At 55.4% G+C, this 13,512-nt stretch overlaps 5 protein-coding genes across 5 annotated transcripts; 3 read left to right on the forward strand and 2 right to left on the reverse strand.

The window, feature by feature from the left end:
* Positions 1-3,239: 3,239 nt before the first annotated feature.
* On the reverse strand, positions 3,240-4,029 carry C8Q71DRAFT_432297 (uncharacterized protein). Its single transcript, XM_047918510.1, has 2 exons — positions 3,800-4,029; positions 3,240-3,746 (listed from the first exon to the last, which is right to left on the reverse strand). Exons 1-2 carry the CDS (start codon positions 3,929-3,931, stop codon positions 3,294-3,296), a joined length of 585 nt encoding a protein of 194 aa, XP_047782424.1. The 5' UTR covers positions 3,932-4,029; the 3' UTR covers positions 3,240-3,293.
* Positions 4,030-4,687: 658 nt separating this feature from the next.
* C8Q71DRAFT_742463 (uncharacterized protein) lies at positions 4,688-5,600 on the forward strand. The gene is made up of 2 exons (XM_047922854.1): positions 4,688-5,352; positions 5,417-5,600. The coding sequence occupies exons 1-2, from the start codon at positions 5,161-5,163 to the stop codon at positions 5,471-5,473; spliced, it is 249 nt and encodes an 82-aa protein (XP_047782425.1). The 5' UTR covers positions 4,688-5,160; the 3' UTR covers positions 5,474-5,600.
* A 1,038-nt stretch (positions 5,601-6,638) lies between these two features.
* On the forward strand, positions 6,639-7,894 carry C8Q71DRAFT_742483 (uncharacterized protein). Its single transcript, XM_047922855.1, has 2 exons — positions 6,639-6,838; positions 6,887-7,894. Exons 1-2 carry the CDS (start codon positions 6,787-6,789, stop codon positions 7,525-7,527), a joined length of 693 nt encoding a protein of 230 aa, XP_047782426.1. The 5' UTR covers positions 6,639-6,786; the 3' UTR covers positions 7,528-7,894.
* Positions 7,895-8,086: 192 nt separating this feature from the next.
* On the reverse strand, positions 8,087-10,081 carry C8Q71DRAFT_854809 (NAD-dependent aldehyde dehydrogenase; the record flags this gene model as incomplete). The annotated part of the gene is made up of 14 exons (XM_047927112.1): positions 8,087-8,196; positions 8,250-8,305; positions 8,362-8,436; positions 8,499-8,702; positions 8,755-8,828; positions 8,879-8,967; positions 9,026-9,032; positions 9,086-9,153; positions 9,202-9,213; positions 9,274-9,298; positions 9,354-9,503; positions 9,559-9,751; positions 9,805-9,968; positions 10,037-10,081. 14 exons carry the CDS (start codon positions 10,079-10,081, stop codon positions 8,087-8,089), a joined length of 1,272 nt encoding a protein of 423 aa, XP_047782427.1.
* A 2,662-nt stretch (positions 10,082-12,743) lies between these two features.
* Positions 12,744-13,231, forward strand: C8Q71DRAFT_721391 (uncharacterized protein; the record flags this gene model as incomplete). Its single annotated transcript, XM_047921445.1, has 3 exons — positions 12,744-12,882; positions 12,976-13,124; positions 13,184-13,231. The coding sequence occupies 3 exons, from the start codon at positions 12,744-12,746 to the stop codon at positions 13,229-13,231; spliced, it is 336 nt and encodes a 111-aa protein (XP_047782428.1).
* Between the last annotated feature and the right edge of the window lie 281 nt (positions 13,232-13,512).

The following is a 13,512-nucleotide window of genomic DNA, read 5'->3' on the forward strand; positions in this document are numbered from 1 at the left end:
CTATGGTACGTTCTACAGCCTTGTCATGCAACAAGGGGATGCAAACGCCCCGTCTACGTTTCAACGTCTCATGACATCGATCTTCCGCGATGCCATAGGGATATTCGTCCATGTATATCTGGACGATATCTTCGTGTTTTCGGACACACTTGAGGACCATGAGAAGCACCTTGAATGGGTTCTCAAGAAGCTTCGCGAGAATCGACTGTATCTCAGTGTCAATAAATGCGCACTGTTTGCAACACGAGTTGATTGTCTCGGTCATATTATTGACGAGAAAGGCCTGCATGCAGATACTGACAAGATGGCCCGCGTTCGCAACTGGCCTGTACCTCGGAACTACCACGACATACAGCGTTTCCTTGGTCTTGTCCAGTATCTTGCTCATTTTATGCCTAACCTCGCAGCTTATACAGGTCCGCTTTCAAGCATTACGCGAAACGGCCAGTCATTTGACTGGCGACCTATCCATCAGAAGTGCTTTGACGAGATCAAAGCACTTGCCTGTAAGACACCTATCCTACGACCTATTGATCCTAGGAACTCCGACCCTATTTGGGTCATTACTGATGCGTCTACATCAGGTGTCGGTGCCGTGTATGGCCAGGGCCCTCAGTGGGACAACTGCCGCCCGGCTGGCTTCATGTCAAAGAAGTTCACGTCCGCGCAGCACGCGTACTTCACTTACGAAATGGAGGCTCTAGGCGTCCTCGAAGCGCTTCTCAAATGGGAAGACAAGCTGATTGGACGACACTTCAAGATCGTCACCGACCATCGTGCGCTCGTCTTCATACAAGACAAGCGGAAACTTGCACCACGACTTGAGCGCTGGACGGAATACCTCAGTCGGTTTGACTTTGAGATTGTGTACGTCCAAGGTTCTAAGAACCTCGTCGCTGATTCATTCTCTCGCTACTTCTCTAGCGAAGGCGCTGATGTGTTACACGAGCCACAAGATTATGTCTCTGCAGACATAAGAATTGATCCAGATGGTGAGACTCTCTCCAATTCTCGTCTCGCCGAAATTCGCGCTCAACGTGTCATTGAACACGTTGAACCACGGGTTCGCGAAGCCGAGGAGCTTGCGGCTCACTATCCGCAAGCTTCTGGACCGTCTGACTCTGATTCAGATTCATCACCCACTCAGGACGATCCAACTGCAATTGACTCTGCAATTGCAGGACCACCGCTAGATACAGTTGTCCAGCAAACACTCGATTTACAAGCTACCGTGCGATCTGGCTACGCCAAAGATCGCTTATTCAAGGCCATTATGGATCATCCTGAAGATCATCGCATGTTCTTCGTACGTGACAAACTGCTCTGGTATAAACCGCGTGCAGATACTGAGGTATTATGCATACCTCGAGTCACGGTACGTCGTCGACTACTCCCTGAAGTCATTCTCAATGAGGCGCATACTGCGCTTGGGCATCTGGGTACTCGACGAACATCAGACTATGTTCGACGATGGTACTGGTGGCCCAACATTGGCAAGGATATAGCTGCATTCTGTGCGAGCTGTAGTACTTGCCAGATGTCCAAGTTCTCGCGTCAGAAGCCTATTGGGCTGCTACATAGCATGCCCATTCCCTCGCGACCCTGGCAATCCGTTGGGATGGACTTCGTCGGCCCATTTCCTTCGTCACGAGGCTTTGATTACCTTTGGGTAATCATATGCAGATTAACCTCACTCATTCATCTTGTCCCTGTGACGACTCGAGTGCGAGCCTCTGAGCTCGCTTGGCTTTACTTTAAGGAGATAGTGAGGCTGCATGGTCTCCCTGAGTCCATTGTCTCGGACAGAGATCCAAAGTTCACGTCGAAGTTCTGGAATGAACTTCACAGACTCATGGGCAACAAGTTACTCATGTCAACTGCTTTTCATCCACAGACCGACGGCGTCTCAGAACGGGCTATACAGACAATTTCGCAGATTCTGCGAAGCGTTGTTCGGCCTGACCAGACCGATTGGGTCGATCGTCTACCGCTCGTCGAGTTTGCCATCAACTCGAGCATCAATGCATCGACTGGGTTCGCACCCTTCGAACTCACCTACGGATACATGCCGCGCATCATGCGCACACTCGAGAACACGCCTGCAATGCCCGGGGTACGTGCATTCGCCGACCGTGCGGTCGAGAACTTGCTGACTGCTCATGACGCAATCATTGAGTCGCGTGTCACTCAGACGACACAGGCAAACCGTCGTCGACGCGCAGACAACCCCGCCGGCGATGACCAACCTCGATTTGATGTTGGGAAGCTGGTGTATTTGAGTACCCATAACCTATCCCTACCGAAAGGACGTGCTAACAAGCTCGCCCCACGCTATGTAGGGCCTTACCGCATCGTCAAGGCGCACCCCGATACATCGAACTACACTCTGGAGCTACCAGAAGTGCTGAGGAAGCGTCGTATTCACCCGACCTTCCATGCGTCTCTCCTTCGGCCTCATCAGCCGAATGACGACACCATGTTCCCGGGCCGAGACGTGACAACGTTTTACGATTTCGGACTTGACGACGAACCGGAATACCTGGTGGATGAGATACTCACTCACCGCATCGGGAAAACCCCCTTTTGGAAATTCGTGAGAAGTTATGAATATTGCACAGAACAAAGATAACGTAGACACATTCTACGGAACATAGCTAACAATCAATACATTGCCCAGTATTGTTAGAATGAGCGAGGGATTACTGAGAATGCCATTGAGGGGCTGTACATGATATAGTAATATCTGTCTTGGTGTCGAACAAGCGATATGGGCCAAAAACATTGATAAAATTGTATCAATTCTACGAATCGGTGTACATTACATGAGTATCATAGTCGTTTGTACTTCGACAGCGCAGACTAATCTAGTTTCCTCCACCAAAGGCGCAGGGCCGCGGGATAAGGGACATCCTGCGTGGCTCTGCGAATGCGGCACGACTGCGTCTGTGCCCGCCGGTCGCTGGCCCCCCTCACCGCTCGCCCATCCCTACTGTCCAGCCTTCCTCCCCGCTCACTCACCCTCGCGCCCGCCTAGTCTTGCCGTGCACTGGCCCTGCCCGCTGCCGCAGGCTCATTCTCGCCCACTGCCCTTCACAAGTTGCCCTCGCCCGTTCTTTCCTCGTGTGCGCGCAGTTCATTGGTTGTGTCTCGTCGCCGTGCGTGTCGACGGGTGCGGGTACCGGTGAAGGGTCGGGCGGGCAAGGAGGTGGGGGATGGGTTTGCGAACGTGCGAGTACGCGGGTGCGGCGGGCGATCGTGCGTGCATGCGATCATGCATGCAGGTGGGCGACGAGCTACCACGCGCGCAAGGGGCGATCATGCGGGCAAGGGGTGATCATGTGGGGCGAGCAATCATGGTCGTGCGGGAGGGCAGGTGAATGGTCGTGCAACGAGCGATCATGGTGGTGGGTGGATGGGTACGTACGCTGGCGTGAGCAGGCTGGGCGAGCAGCTGGGACACACGGAGGTGGGCGGGGATACACGCGAACGCGCAGGATGAGGACGGTGTAATCGCAGGAAGTGTTACTCACCTGCGGCATCTGCTCACCGCCGGCAGCCCTCTCTCGACCTCGCCCCCAACCATACCTGCCGCCGTTCGCTTGCGCTCGACCTTGCGCGCGTGGCATCTGTTCGTCAGCCGTCGTTGCGTGCGGGGCATTTGCCCCGCCCGCTCGCGGTCGCCGTGCGTGTCGCCTGTGCAGCAGTTCAATCGCTTGACCGGACGTCTGCTCCGCATCCTCGGATGCCTTTGAGAGGTGGTAGTGAGCGGGAGGGAGTGTGAGTGAGCGTGCTAACGTACCTTATGTGCGCAAGCTCTGCCGCGCGCATCCTCTCCTCTCTTGCCCCATCCATCGGAGAGTACCCGGCAACGCTCTTGTGGCGTCGCTGGCAGTACCTCCAGCCGGCCGGCCGGATGCCATTTGCGCTGCATTGCTCGCGTTTGAGACGCGAGCGCGCAGGGCTGTTGTAGCAGGTGGGCGGCGCAGTCTCGCGCCGGTTTCTTGCGCGTCGCGTCGCCAGCTGCTCGTTCTTCGCGTTGAGCGCGGGAACAGCGACGTTCCTCTGTCGCATCCGCGAAGGCTGGGAAGCAGCGAGGTCGCGCTGCCTCGCCGTCGACAGCACCGCGGATGCGACGCGCTGGCAGCGGTGGCGGTGGCGGGGAGATTGATGAATGCGGCGGGCGTCCAATTTGGGACGTGGCGCGGCCGCGGGATGCTGCTGGGACGGTGAAGGCGGTGCACGGATTGAGGACTGAGGTGGAGGGAGGATCGACGCGAGAGTCGCGCGCAGAGCAAGTCCTAAACGCCCACTTCGGGATCTTCCGATGCAGGCCGCATAAGGCAAGTCCGACAGCGCTTGCGTCCGTCCTGCCAGCGCGCAAGTGCTGACCCTCCCTTCACTCCCTCCTCCACGCCCTTGCTCTGTGCCGCTCGTCCGCCACTCGTCCGCGCCTCAAGATCATGAAAGGCGGCCATTACATGAAGAGACAGGCCTACCATGGGCCTGTCAGAGGTACAGGTACGCCGCGGCATGTTCGAGACGTCAACGCGCGTCCAACCCAACGAGTCAGCAGTACATAACAGCACCAGCGACGCTGCAAAAGCGTCGCCAGTGTGCTCACGAAGGACGCGGCGGATGTAGAGTAGAGAGGGCTAGCGCGGCTGAGATGCTGCATGAAATGTACGTGTATTCCCTCTCTTGGCCTTCCTCACTGCCTAACTCACCACCTGGGTGCGCGGGGCGTCTCCCTCCTCTACGCTTCTGCCAACGGTGGTGTGTCCGGCAACCAGGCATCCAGCAATTTGCTGCACGGAGTTCGTGCCTGTCTTCCCTACGAGCTGTCCCTAGTACGTGCGCCCCAGCCTGCTTCGTCCTTCTCTGACCTCTTCTAATGTGACCACCGTCGGCGCGACGACCGAGCAGCCCACAGAGATCGGAGCGAGCTTCTCCGGAGGCGGCTCCTCGAACCAGTGCTTCGTACAGACCGCCTACTAGTCCGCCGCCGTCGTCTCGTACCTCAGCGCGCCTGGGTCGAACTCGAGCAGGCTCTTGAACGCGACCGGCCGCGCGTACCCGGACGTATCGGCGTACGGCACGCGGTACGACATCAAGTCCAGCGCGGTGTTGTTCATCGTGAGCGGGACGAGCTGCTCTACGCCGATGTTCGCGGCAATCGTCGCGCGGCTGAATGACCAGCTGCTCGGCGCGGGCAAGAGCGTACTCGGGTTCTTGAACCTGTGGCTGTGTAGCACCGCGGCGGGTATGGGCGCTCTGAATGATGTCGTGGGCGGGAACAACCTCGCGTGCAGCGGGGGTACGACTAGGTTCTACGCCGCGCAGGGATGGGATCCTGTAAGTGTTGTACTGTGTCGTGTGCGTTGTGGGGTTCTGACGATGACGATAATGGCTCTCGCAGGTTACGGGGCTCGGCACGCCGAGCTTCACCCTACTCGCATCTGCGGCGGGCCTCTGAGCCATGGAACATAGTTTGAAACTTGACTTTGTCTCTTACCTTGTATTCAAGCTTCAAGTTCTGTCGTGCATGTTACGTGTTCTCTATGGGACTTCCAGCTTACATACATGTTCTTTGTCACGGACACTGGGACATAGAATTAATCAAGGCTTGCTCGTAGTACTTCGTTTGTCCATCACATGTACTCGCTCCATCTAGACAGTTCACAGTACTGCCTCACAATTCATCTAATGTTCCTGAAATATTCTGTCTGTGTGAGGCTTCCAACAACATGAACAATAATGAATCATACTTACTATATTCTTCAATCTGTGGCACATAACATCGAGGTAGGTACATGTAATGCACTCGCATTCTCAATATATTGTCTGAAATTCGTACAAAAGTTCGGGGGGGTAGCTAATTCCCTATAATATTGCGAACAGGTGAATAGTTGAAATAGTTCATTATTCCATACAATACTCTGCAATTTGACGTATTCTGAAAAGGGGCTTTTCCTGATGCGCTGGGTCGGGCGACGTATTGAGTTCCTGGTACGTTTTGACGATGGCGATATTCTCTGGGAACCTTATGATAACTGCAAGGACCTCGAGGCCCTTGACAGGTACCTTGAGTTACAGGGTGTTTCGGACTGGCGACAGCTGCCCCGACGTGCCGGACCAGACCGCCACGCGCCACGATCAGTGCGCCCTGGCGGGTGATATTTCCACTATCTAGATCGGCGTCTGTCCCGCCACTAATCCACCCCATTGCTTGACAACGGACACTCGCCCGAACCCTCATCGAACGTTCGCGACTGTCCTGCGATGCTCGAATGCCGACGCAACACCGATTTAAGAGCACACCGCCCGGATCGCACTGTGCTCACTAACTTACTCGACCCTCGTGTGTGCTTACTCTCGCATCACTCACCATGTCCTCCACCACGCTTACCGCTGACGTCGACCATCCCATGGCCGACGCGAACGCTGGGCAGGCCCCTCAGACTGACAGACCTGTCCCCAGCCTTGGTCCCACCATCGCGCGAGCGCCCATGATGTGGCGCTACAATAAACGCGTGAAGACGGTCTTGCACGCCGGCAAGTGCGGCGTCTGCGACGCATTCTTGCAACACGCTATCGATGCGCTTGGTACTCGTAACTACCAGGTCGCTCACACCGAACAGGACGACACCGCCGTCCGCTCTGCGAGGCGCGAAGCCTACGAACAAGGCTACGAAGATGCGCAGCATGACCGTGTGACGCTCGCCACCACGGTCCAACAACTCCAAGCTCGCATCGCGGAGCTCGAGGCCCAACTCGCCACCCGTACAAATGCCGGTGGACGCATGTCTGGAGGGGGAGGATTTGGACCTATTCGGAATAGGTTCGCCCCCTACAATTTCAGTTCATCTGTCGATACTAATCACGACAGTAACCCATCGCTTAGAATCAACACGCTATGACGATCCGCCCGAGAAGTGGGCATCGTATTTCTCGCGCTACCCCCAAGCACGACTGCCCCGCGGTCTCGTTCGCGACGAGCAGGGGCAAGTTTCGCTCGAACGCGCAAGACTGCACATGTTGATGGTCGGGATCGCCTCACCGCTCACTTCCACTCGTAAGCGCTACAAGCCAGTGATCTTCGATGCACTCGCTGCGCTGTTTTCCGAGCCCCACGTCTACGTCGCGCACCTTCAAGCTGCGCATGTCGTCCCCGCACCCGAGGTCAACATCACTCCGCTTCCTGAGACGCAGGTCGTGGGTGGACATGTCGCCACGATCGACGTGACGACGCATGCCATCGCTACGCATGCTGCGCACTGCGGCATCACCCCGGAGTTCGTCACCCAGCACCTCAGCCACTGGGCCCGCGATTACTTGGCGACTGGACCACGAACGGCAGAATTGGATCTGACCGTGAATGGAGCCCCGCCGACCGCTGGGAACCCTCAAGGCGAACAGGTCGCGCACGAAGGACAACCCGCAACTGGCCACGGTGAGCAGTCCATTCCGAACGTCGCGGCTGACGCAGAGGATATGGTGGTCGAGCCGCTTGGTCAGGACTCGGCGTAATGCCGAGGGATGGTTCGTTCCCTAGTCTAGACTACTTCCTTTGACATTTTATGTGCTTGCCGCAGTCGCATTTAGTTGTATCCCTTGCTCGTCCCGCCTCACGCCGACGAGTCTAATACTTAGATTAGTGGTCTAATCACTATCTACTATGGTCATGTATATGATTTCCTCGTCGACTCTAGAACGCGACGGGTATTTAAACCTATGCATCATTATGCTTAGATGCTATGACCCATGTGCATTGCCCCATATCGACGTCTACGATGTTTTCCTGGAGGGGGAGGATGTAAGGGCGATCGTAATGTAGTGTAGTCAGCACCTTAGTCAGCATCCCGGAGTTTCCCGAAGGGCTGTTATAAGCTGACGTGCCTCACTGTGCTCGTTGTCTTTCTCCCCATCGTTGTACACCGCTCGCCCTTGCAATATAGAGGCTTTGGCTAGCTTAGTACGGCGTCCGAGAAGACCTTATCCTTTACAGTTTAGCTTCCTTATAAGCGCGCCCGGCTCTGATGCTACTCACAGCCACTAGCGCCATATCCACCGAACGGCGCATCATTAGCTACGAGCAGAGTGAGCTTTGGATCCACTTCGCATGCATGTAGGACGGACCCATGACGTGCAGAATCGTGTCGTTCGCAGCAGCTGTACCGCTGCGGGTATTGTCGATGACTGGGAACGGTGAGTTCAACTGGTTCATTGGCATGATTCAGACTCATCGGTACCTTTGTTCTTGAATTTGCTGTCGCTTGTGAAGATATAAACACTGAGAGCTTCGTCCCTGTACCGTCCCGTGAGTCGAGCTACGAGCGGCGAACGCAGAATCCGGCAGCTCACACGCTGTTGATGAAGGTAATAGCCTCGTCAAGGTCCTTGACCGGGACCACAGGCAGTAACGGACCAAAGATCTCCCTTGAAGGACAACGATGTCAGTCGTTGCGAGGAAACCAAGAGGGCCGCTGATGAAGGCTTACTCGCTCATGAGAGAATCGTCAGCCTTGACGTCCCTGATGAGAGTCGGTGCGACGTATCGCGCTTCCTTGTCGATCTCCCCGCCGAACACTATGGTGCCCTTGGTATTGTCGAGCAAGTTCTGTAGACGTTCGACGTGGCGTTCGTTCACGATGCGACCCAGCATCCCCGACGTCTTAGGGTCTGTGGGATGGAGCTCGTTGTACCTGCAGAGCGTCCATGGACAGCTATTGCATGTGCAAAGTCGCAAACACTTACGCATCCTTGAGAGCTTCCACGAATTCGTCTTGGAATGACTCCGGAACGAGGATGTAGTCTGGACACAAGCAGACCTATGCTGAACCATCAGCAACTGCCAATATGTCTCTCTGTGCACTTGTACCTGACCGCAGTTCACGAGCCTGCCCCACCAAATGCGCTTCGTAGCTATCTTGACATTACACTTGGGGTCGACCACGCAAGGACTCTTCCCTGACATTTAACGCTTAGTACGGCTTAAATCCGTCAGACGCAGAGCGGCTCGACTGACCCCCAAGCTGTCAAATGATCTCGTCGGTGCTCAAATTTTATGGTGACTAACTGTACATACCTCCAAGGTCACAGGAGTGAGGTGCTTGGCTGCGGCCGTGCAGATGATCTGGGCGACACGATTGTTGCCTGCAGGACGGTCAATAGCGAACAATGTCGAAAGACATGCTGTCTCACCTGTGTAGAGGACTGTCGAGTCGCAAGCGCGATCAGTGGGCAACACGTGACATCATCACAGGCGCACTCAACTGTGGTTGAACCGCAGTTCCAAGATCTAACAAGACTGGCCGTCAGAACGCACGGAGATCATTCAAGTAGAATGTAGGTACCTTGGTGGTTTCAGGAACACCACCGTTGACGACCCGAACCAACTCGGGGTCCAGGTACTTGGGAATGAGTTCAGCGAGCAACGATGCCGACGCGGGACAAAGTTCCGAAGGTTTCAGCATCGCCGCGTTGCCAGCCGCAATCGCCGCGGCCTGAGAAATCGCAGTCAGTAACGAGGTCGTGCTCCAGATAAGTGCACGCACGAACCAGCGGAGTCAAGGTGAGAAAGTAAGGATAGTTGAATGGACTGATGATGAGAACCACGCCCTTCGGCTCCTTTCTCGTCGCCGGAGACAGCGTGAACCATAAGAGAGAGAACGGCGACTTCTGCGGTGCCGCCCATTTCTCGACGTTGTCATAGGCATCTCTAATCTCGAGCAAAGTCCCGCTTATCTCGAGGCTGAGACATATCACTGAGCTACTTCAGTTTGTGCATAAGTATCAGAGCCTCACAAGTCCACCTCATGTCGCGGTCTGCCAAGGTCCGAGAAGATTGCTTGTCGAATGCGCTCTTGGTTGTCTTCGACCAGGTAAAAGAGCCGCGAGAGCTGCTGCTTGCGATATGCGATAGACCTCGTCCTTCCAGAGTTGAAGGCGAGGCCAAGCTCATGTCGTATCTGAGGACAGAACACAGAGAGTCAGCCGGAAATGTAGGTTCTGAAGCTGAGCACGCTGTTCCACGTACCTTGGGGATATCCTCAACGGGCGTGTACCGCAGGGTGTCGGTCATTGTACAGTGCGTCCAGCTGAGGGGTTTAGCAGCGAGAGGAATACGTGTCCGTCAACAAAGACGTGGGCCAAGTGGTGGTAGGATGCGGGAGCCCTGGCGTAATGGGCCGCGCCATATGAGGGCAACACCCCTTCGGGCGATGCTCCGTTCCTCGCAGTTACATGGTGGAGCCAGAAGAGAGGAGGAGCACAGTGCCGGCGGATGGGCGGCGGGTTGATACAGTGATAGGGGATCGTAGGTCTCTTTATGCGCCATCTGATATCACGCGCGCTGCGCCTCTTTCCACGGAACCCGGGGGGTAGTCATGCAGGCAGATGCACTATCGTCAGAGCAGCACTCTGTTGCTGGAGTATCGGACTAGCAGTGTAAGGTTCGTGAAAGAGGAAGTTGCCAGTGTCACGTCACTGCGTGAATGTCGGTGTTCATGTTCGAATTAGAGTACGGCATCTGGATGTTCATGAGGACCACCGAGCATGAACCTCCGCGTTCTGGCACCTGTGCTATGTCCACGCGGAGTGAGCGCGAAGTCGGAACCACAACGCCTGTCGACCTAACATAGCCCGCGAGCGGAACTGTGAGCAGTGGCGACACAGATTCGCCCTGGACAGACATGACGAGCAGCATGCAGAAGTGCAATATGCGGCCGATAGCGATGTATAAGATATCCAAAAAGAGGGTACACCGCGACGCCGTGCTAACTTGCCTGCACCGCCAACCATTTACTTGACCCAGTACTGGGTTCTATAGCATGCGAGTGCCACAAATGCAGCGCCGCCGCCATCTCCGTGAAGCGTCGGTCGTAGCATGAATGTCGCGACTGCGTGTCCTGCATGAGACGTGTCGGTTCTTCACGACTCGGAGAGCGACAATGACGTTCCTGCTCCCCATCCAATATCAGAATGTCCCTGTCCTTACTCGACACACCTGTATTGACACCCTGCTTCCCCTCACTACGAATCACTCTGATCCACCGAGAGCAAGCTGGGACAAAGTCCCGTTAGCAAGCAGATTACTGGCAGCCTTCCACATGTGACTTACCAACACGAGTACAGCATTATTTCAGTGCCTCGAATGTGCCGGAGCATAGTCCTTCGACTCGAATCATTGCAGAGTTAAGGCGAGCCAAGGAGTAAATATGGTCTGTCCTGGTCCAGTTTCAGTCTTCAAGCGTAGGGGATGGCCCGTGGACGAAGGATGCCACCTCAATGAGTGTAACGGTCTTGAGGCAGGCCTTCTGAGGTGTTCCGAGAGCTCACAGGACCATAAGACGTAGTAGAGGAGGAGGAGGAGGAGGAGGAGGAGGAGACATGTACGACGCCGCGGACGCGTAGTACGGCACGCGCTTATGTAAGGCTAAATAGCGCCTGCACGTGGATTGAGACGCGCCACCGACGGCGACGCGACGACTCGGACTGTCGCGCTCAATGGCGGCGACACTCAGCTTTGCGAAACGATTTCTTGGTGCGTTTACTGACACATCTGAACGCTAGTACCGGTATACTGGTGCGCACGATATAAGTTTGCGGAATATACCATGCCCTCACGCATTCCTACCTTCTAGGCCTAGGGTGGACTCGGACTCTATCCAATCGCAGAAAGCTGAGAAGAACTGGCCAGACTATCTTGTCTATAGTATGCGTCTACGGACGTTCCGATATGGACATAGAGGGTCCGTTGATTCCTGGTGCTTCTAACACAAGTCTATTTGGCGTTGACTTTCACAAGTCTGCCTGAGCGGAGCAAAATTGTCTGCGCATAGGCGCTTAGGCGAGCGAGGTCTTTCTTCTCCCGACACCCACATCCTCGCCTCATCGCCGACAGAGTCCATCGTTTCCTCCCGGCTGTGAGTTTCTCTCGGGAAATTAGCCACAGTATTGCCTGGATGTATCTCAGTCGGCGCGCAGGGATGGTGGGTCATGTCATGCATGGGTCCCGAACTCATCGGTAGCACAATTGTTGGCCGAACAATTGCCAGACTCGTCCGAATTTGACGTCCATGGAAGCAACACCGTCGCCATTCCACGCATCGCGTCTCGACTGAGAAAGCATTTGACTAACAGTAATATTCTTCACGCTCCCAACACCGTCCCCGCTCCACAACGGCATCCGGCGGCGACTTGGACCAACTTGGATTACATTCCCTAATCCACGCGCTACCTGAGGCCTGAGGAGTAAGGCCTGGAATAGGTTGATGAAGTGATTTACGTGGACGACCACTTGCTGTGAAGTGAGGGACCCTATGCATGCAGGCTGCGAATCCCAGGTGCCTGTCGTAGCAGTCCTCATGCAACTGTCGCTTCGGTCGTCCGCCGGGTCCGCTCGCTGAGCTGTAAGACACTCTTCGCACAATGAAAATGGTGATCCTCTCTACCAGCTCGTCCGAGAACCTCAGTTGACATGCAACGTGTTGTCCAGGGTCCCAGGCAACACTTAGAATATGGCACTACAGCCCATTTCTGGAACCGTTACTGCGCACGAAGCTGGGTGAGTCTCGCTTCTGTTACGCTGAATTATGTTTGAGCATATATGGGGCAGGCCTCATGTTCAGCTCTCCGGCTCTCGCTCGGACTCGTCTGTCATGCGTAAGCAGCGCTCTCGTGCGTAGATTGTATATAAGGTGCAGGGTAGCAGGCCGTCTCTGCATCGAACGCACTCAGCTAAGATGTCTCAAGCAAACCTCACGCTCTCCTACTACGTCTGGGCTCCCGACAGCAAGGCTGGCGACGTCGCCCAGAAACGTCAGGCCATCCTCGCCGAGCACACCGAGTGGATCACTGCCCGCCGCGCGGATGGAAGCGTCCGTAAGTAATCTTTGCCTCGCTGTTTTTTGATATTTCTCTCGTTGCCATTGCCAAAGGTACCGTGGTCGCTGACGATCTATTGCTCGTATCTAGTGTACGGCGGCGCCATTCTTGCGAAGGACGTCAAGCTCCCGCTTGCCTCGAACCCCGAGATCGCGGGCACCATATTGATCGTCAAGGCGGATAGCCAGGAGGCTGCGCGCAAGCTCGTCGAGCAGGAGCCCTACTACAAGGCCGGTGTGGTAAGTGGTATGCCTTCTAGCAGATGGCCGACTGCTGAGCGCGTCTCGTATTTCGTTAGTGGGACACCAGCGACATCAAGGTCGCGCCCGTCCTGTCCAGGGCTTAGGCTGGGGCCGAGTCGTAAGAGATTAAGTCTCTTCGCATGTAAAGCAGTGCCCACCGCTCGTCCATGGATCGTACAAATGCTATTGTGTTGTTTGTGATTTCAGCTAATTTGTTGCATTTGAGTTCTCCGCTGTAGCACCTAAGCACATGAGCCGTCACCAGGATCGCCCTTCTGTCAGATCGCGGACACGTAACCCGAAGTAATTTTACACGCTTAGTCCTTCAACGCACTCGCTGTCCATCGCAAACCCGTGCAGTCTGAAGCTTAAAAGTTCGAAGGCT

This window comes from Rhodofomes roseus (genome assembly GCF_022264815.1).
Source record: "Rhodofomes roseus strain CIRM-BRFM 1785 chromosome Unknown C8Q71scaffold_4, whole genome shotgun sequence".
Taxonomy (NCBI): domain Eukaryota; kingdom Fungi; phylum Basidiomycota; class Agaricomycetes; order Polyporales; family Fomitopsidaceae; genus Rhodofomes; species Rhodofomes roseus.

Excerpts from the sequence above, each read along its gene's own strand:
- C8Q71DRAFT_432297 (XM_047918510.1), bottom strand. The coding sequence starts at position 3,931 with ATGCAGCGCAAATGGCATCCGGCCGGCCGGCTGGAGGTACTGCCAGCG. Across the intron at positions 3,747-3,799 it reads GCAGAGCTTGCGCACATAAG|GCATCCGAGGATGCGGAGCA; the intron begins GTACGTTAGCAC and ends CACCTCTCAAAG.
- C8Q71DRAFT_742463 (XM_047922854.1), top strand. The coding sequence starts at position 5,161 with ATGTTCGCGGCAATCGTCGCGCGGCTGAATGACCAGCTGCTCGGCGCG. Across the intron at positions 5,353-5,416 it reads CCGCGCAGGGATGGGATCCT|GTTACGGGGCTCGGCACGCC; the intron begins GTAAGTGTTGTA and ends TGGCTCTCGCAG.
- C8Q71DRAFT_742483 (XM_047922855.1), top strand. The coding sequence starts at position 6,787 with ATGCCGGTGGACGCATGTCTGGAGGGGGAGGATTTGGACCTATTCGGA. Across the intron at positions 6,839-6,886 it reads TTTGGACCTATTCGGAATAG|TAACCCATCGCTTAGAATCA; the intron begins GTTCGCCCCCTA and ends TAATCACGACAG.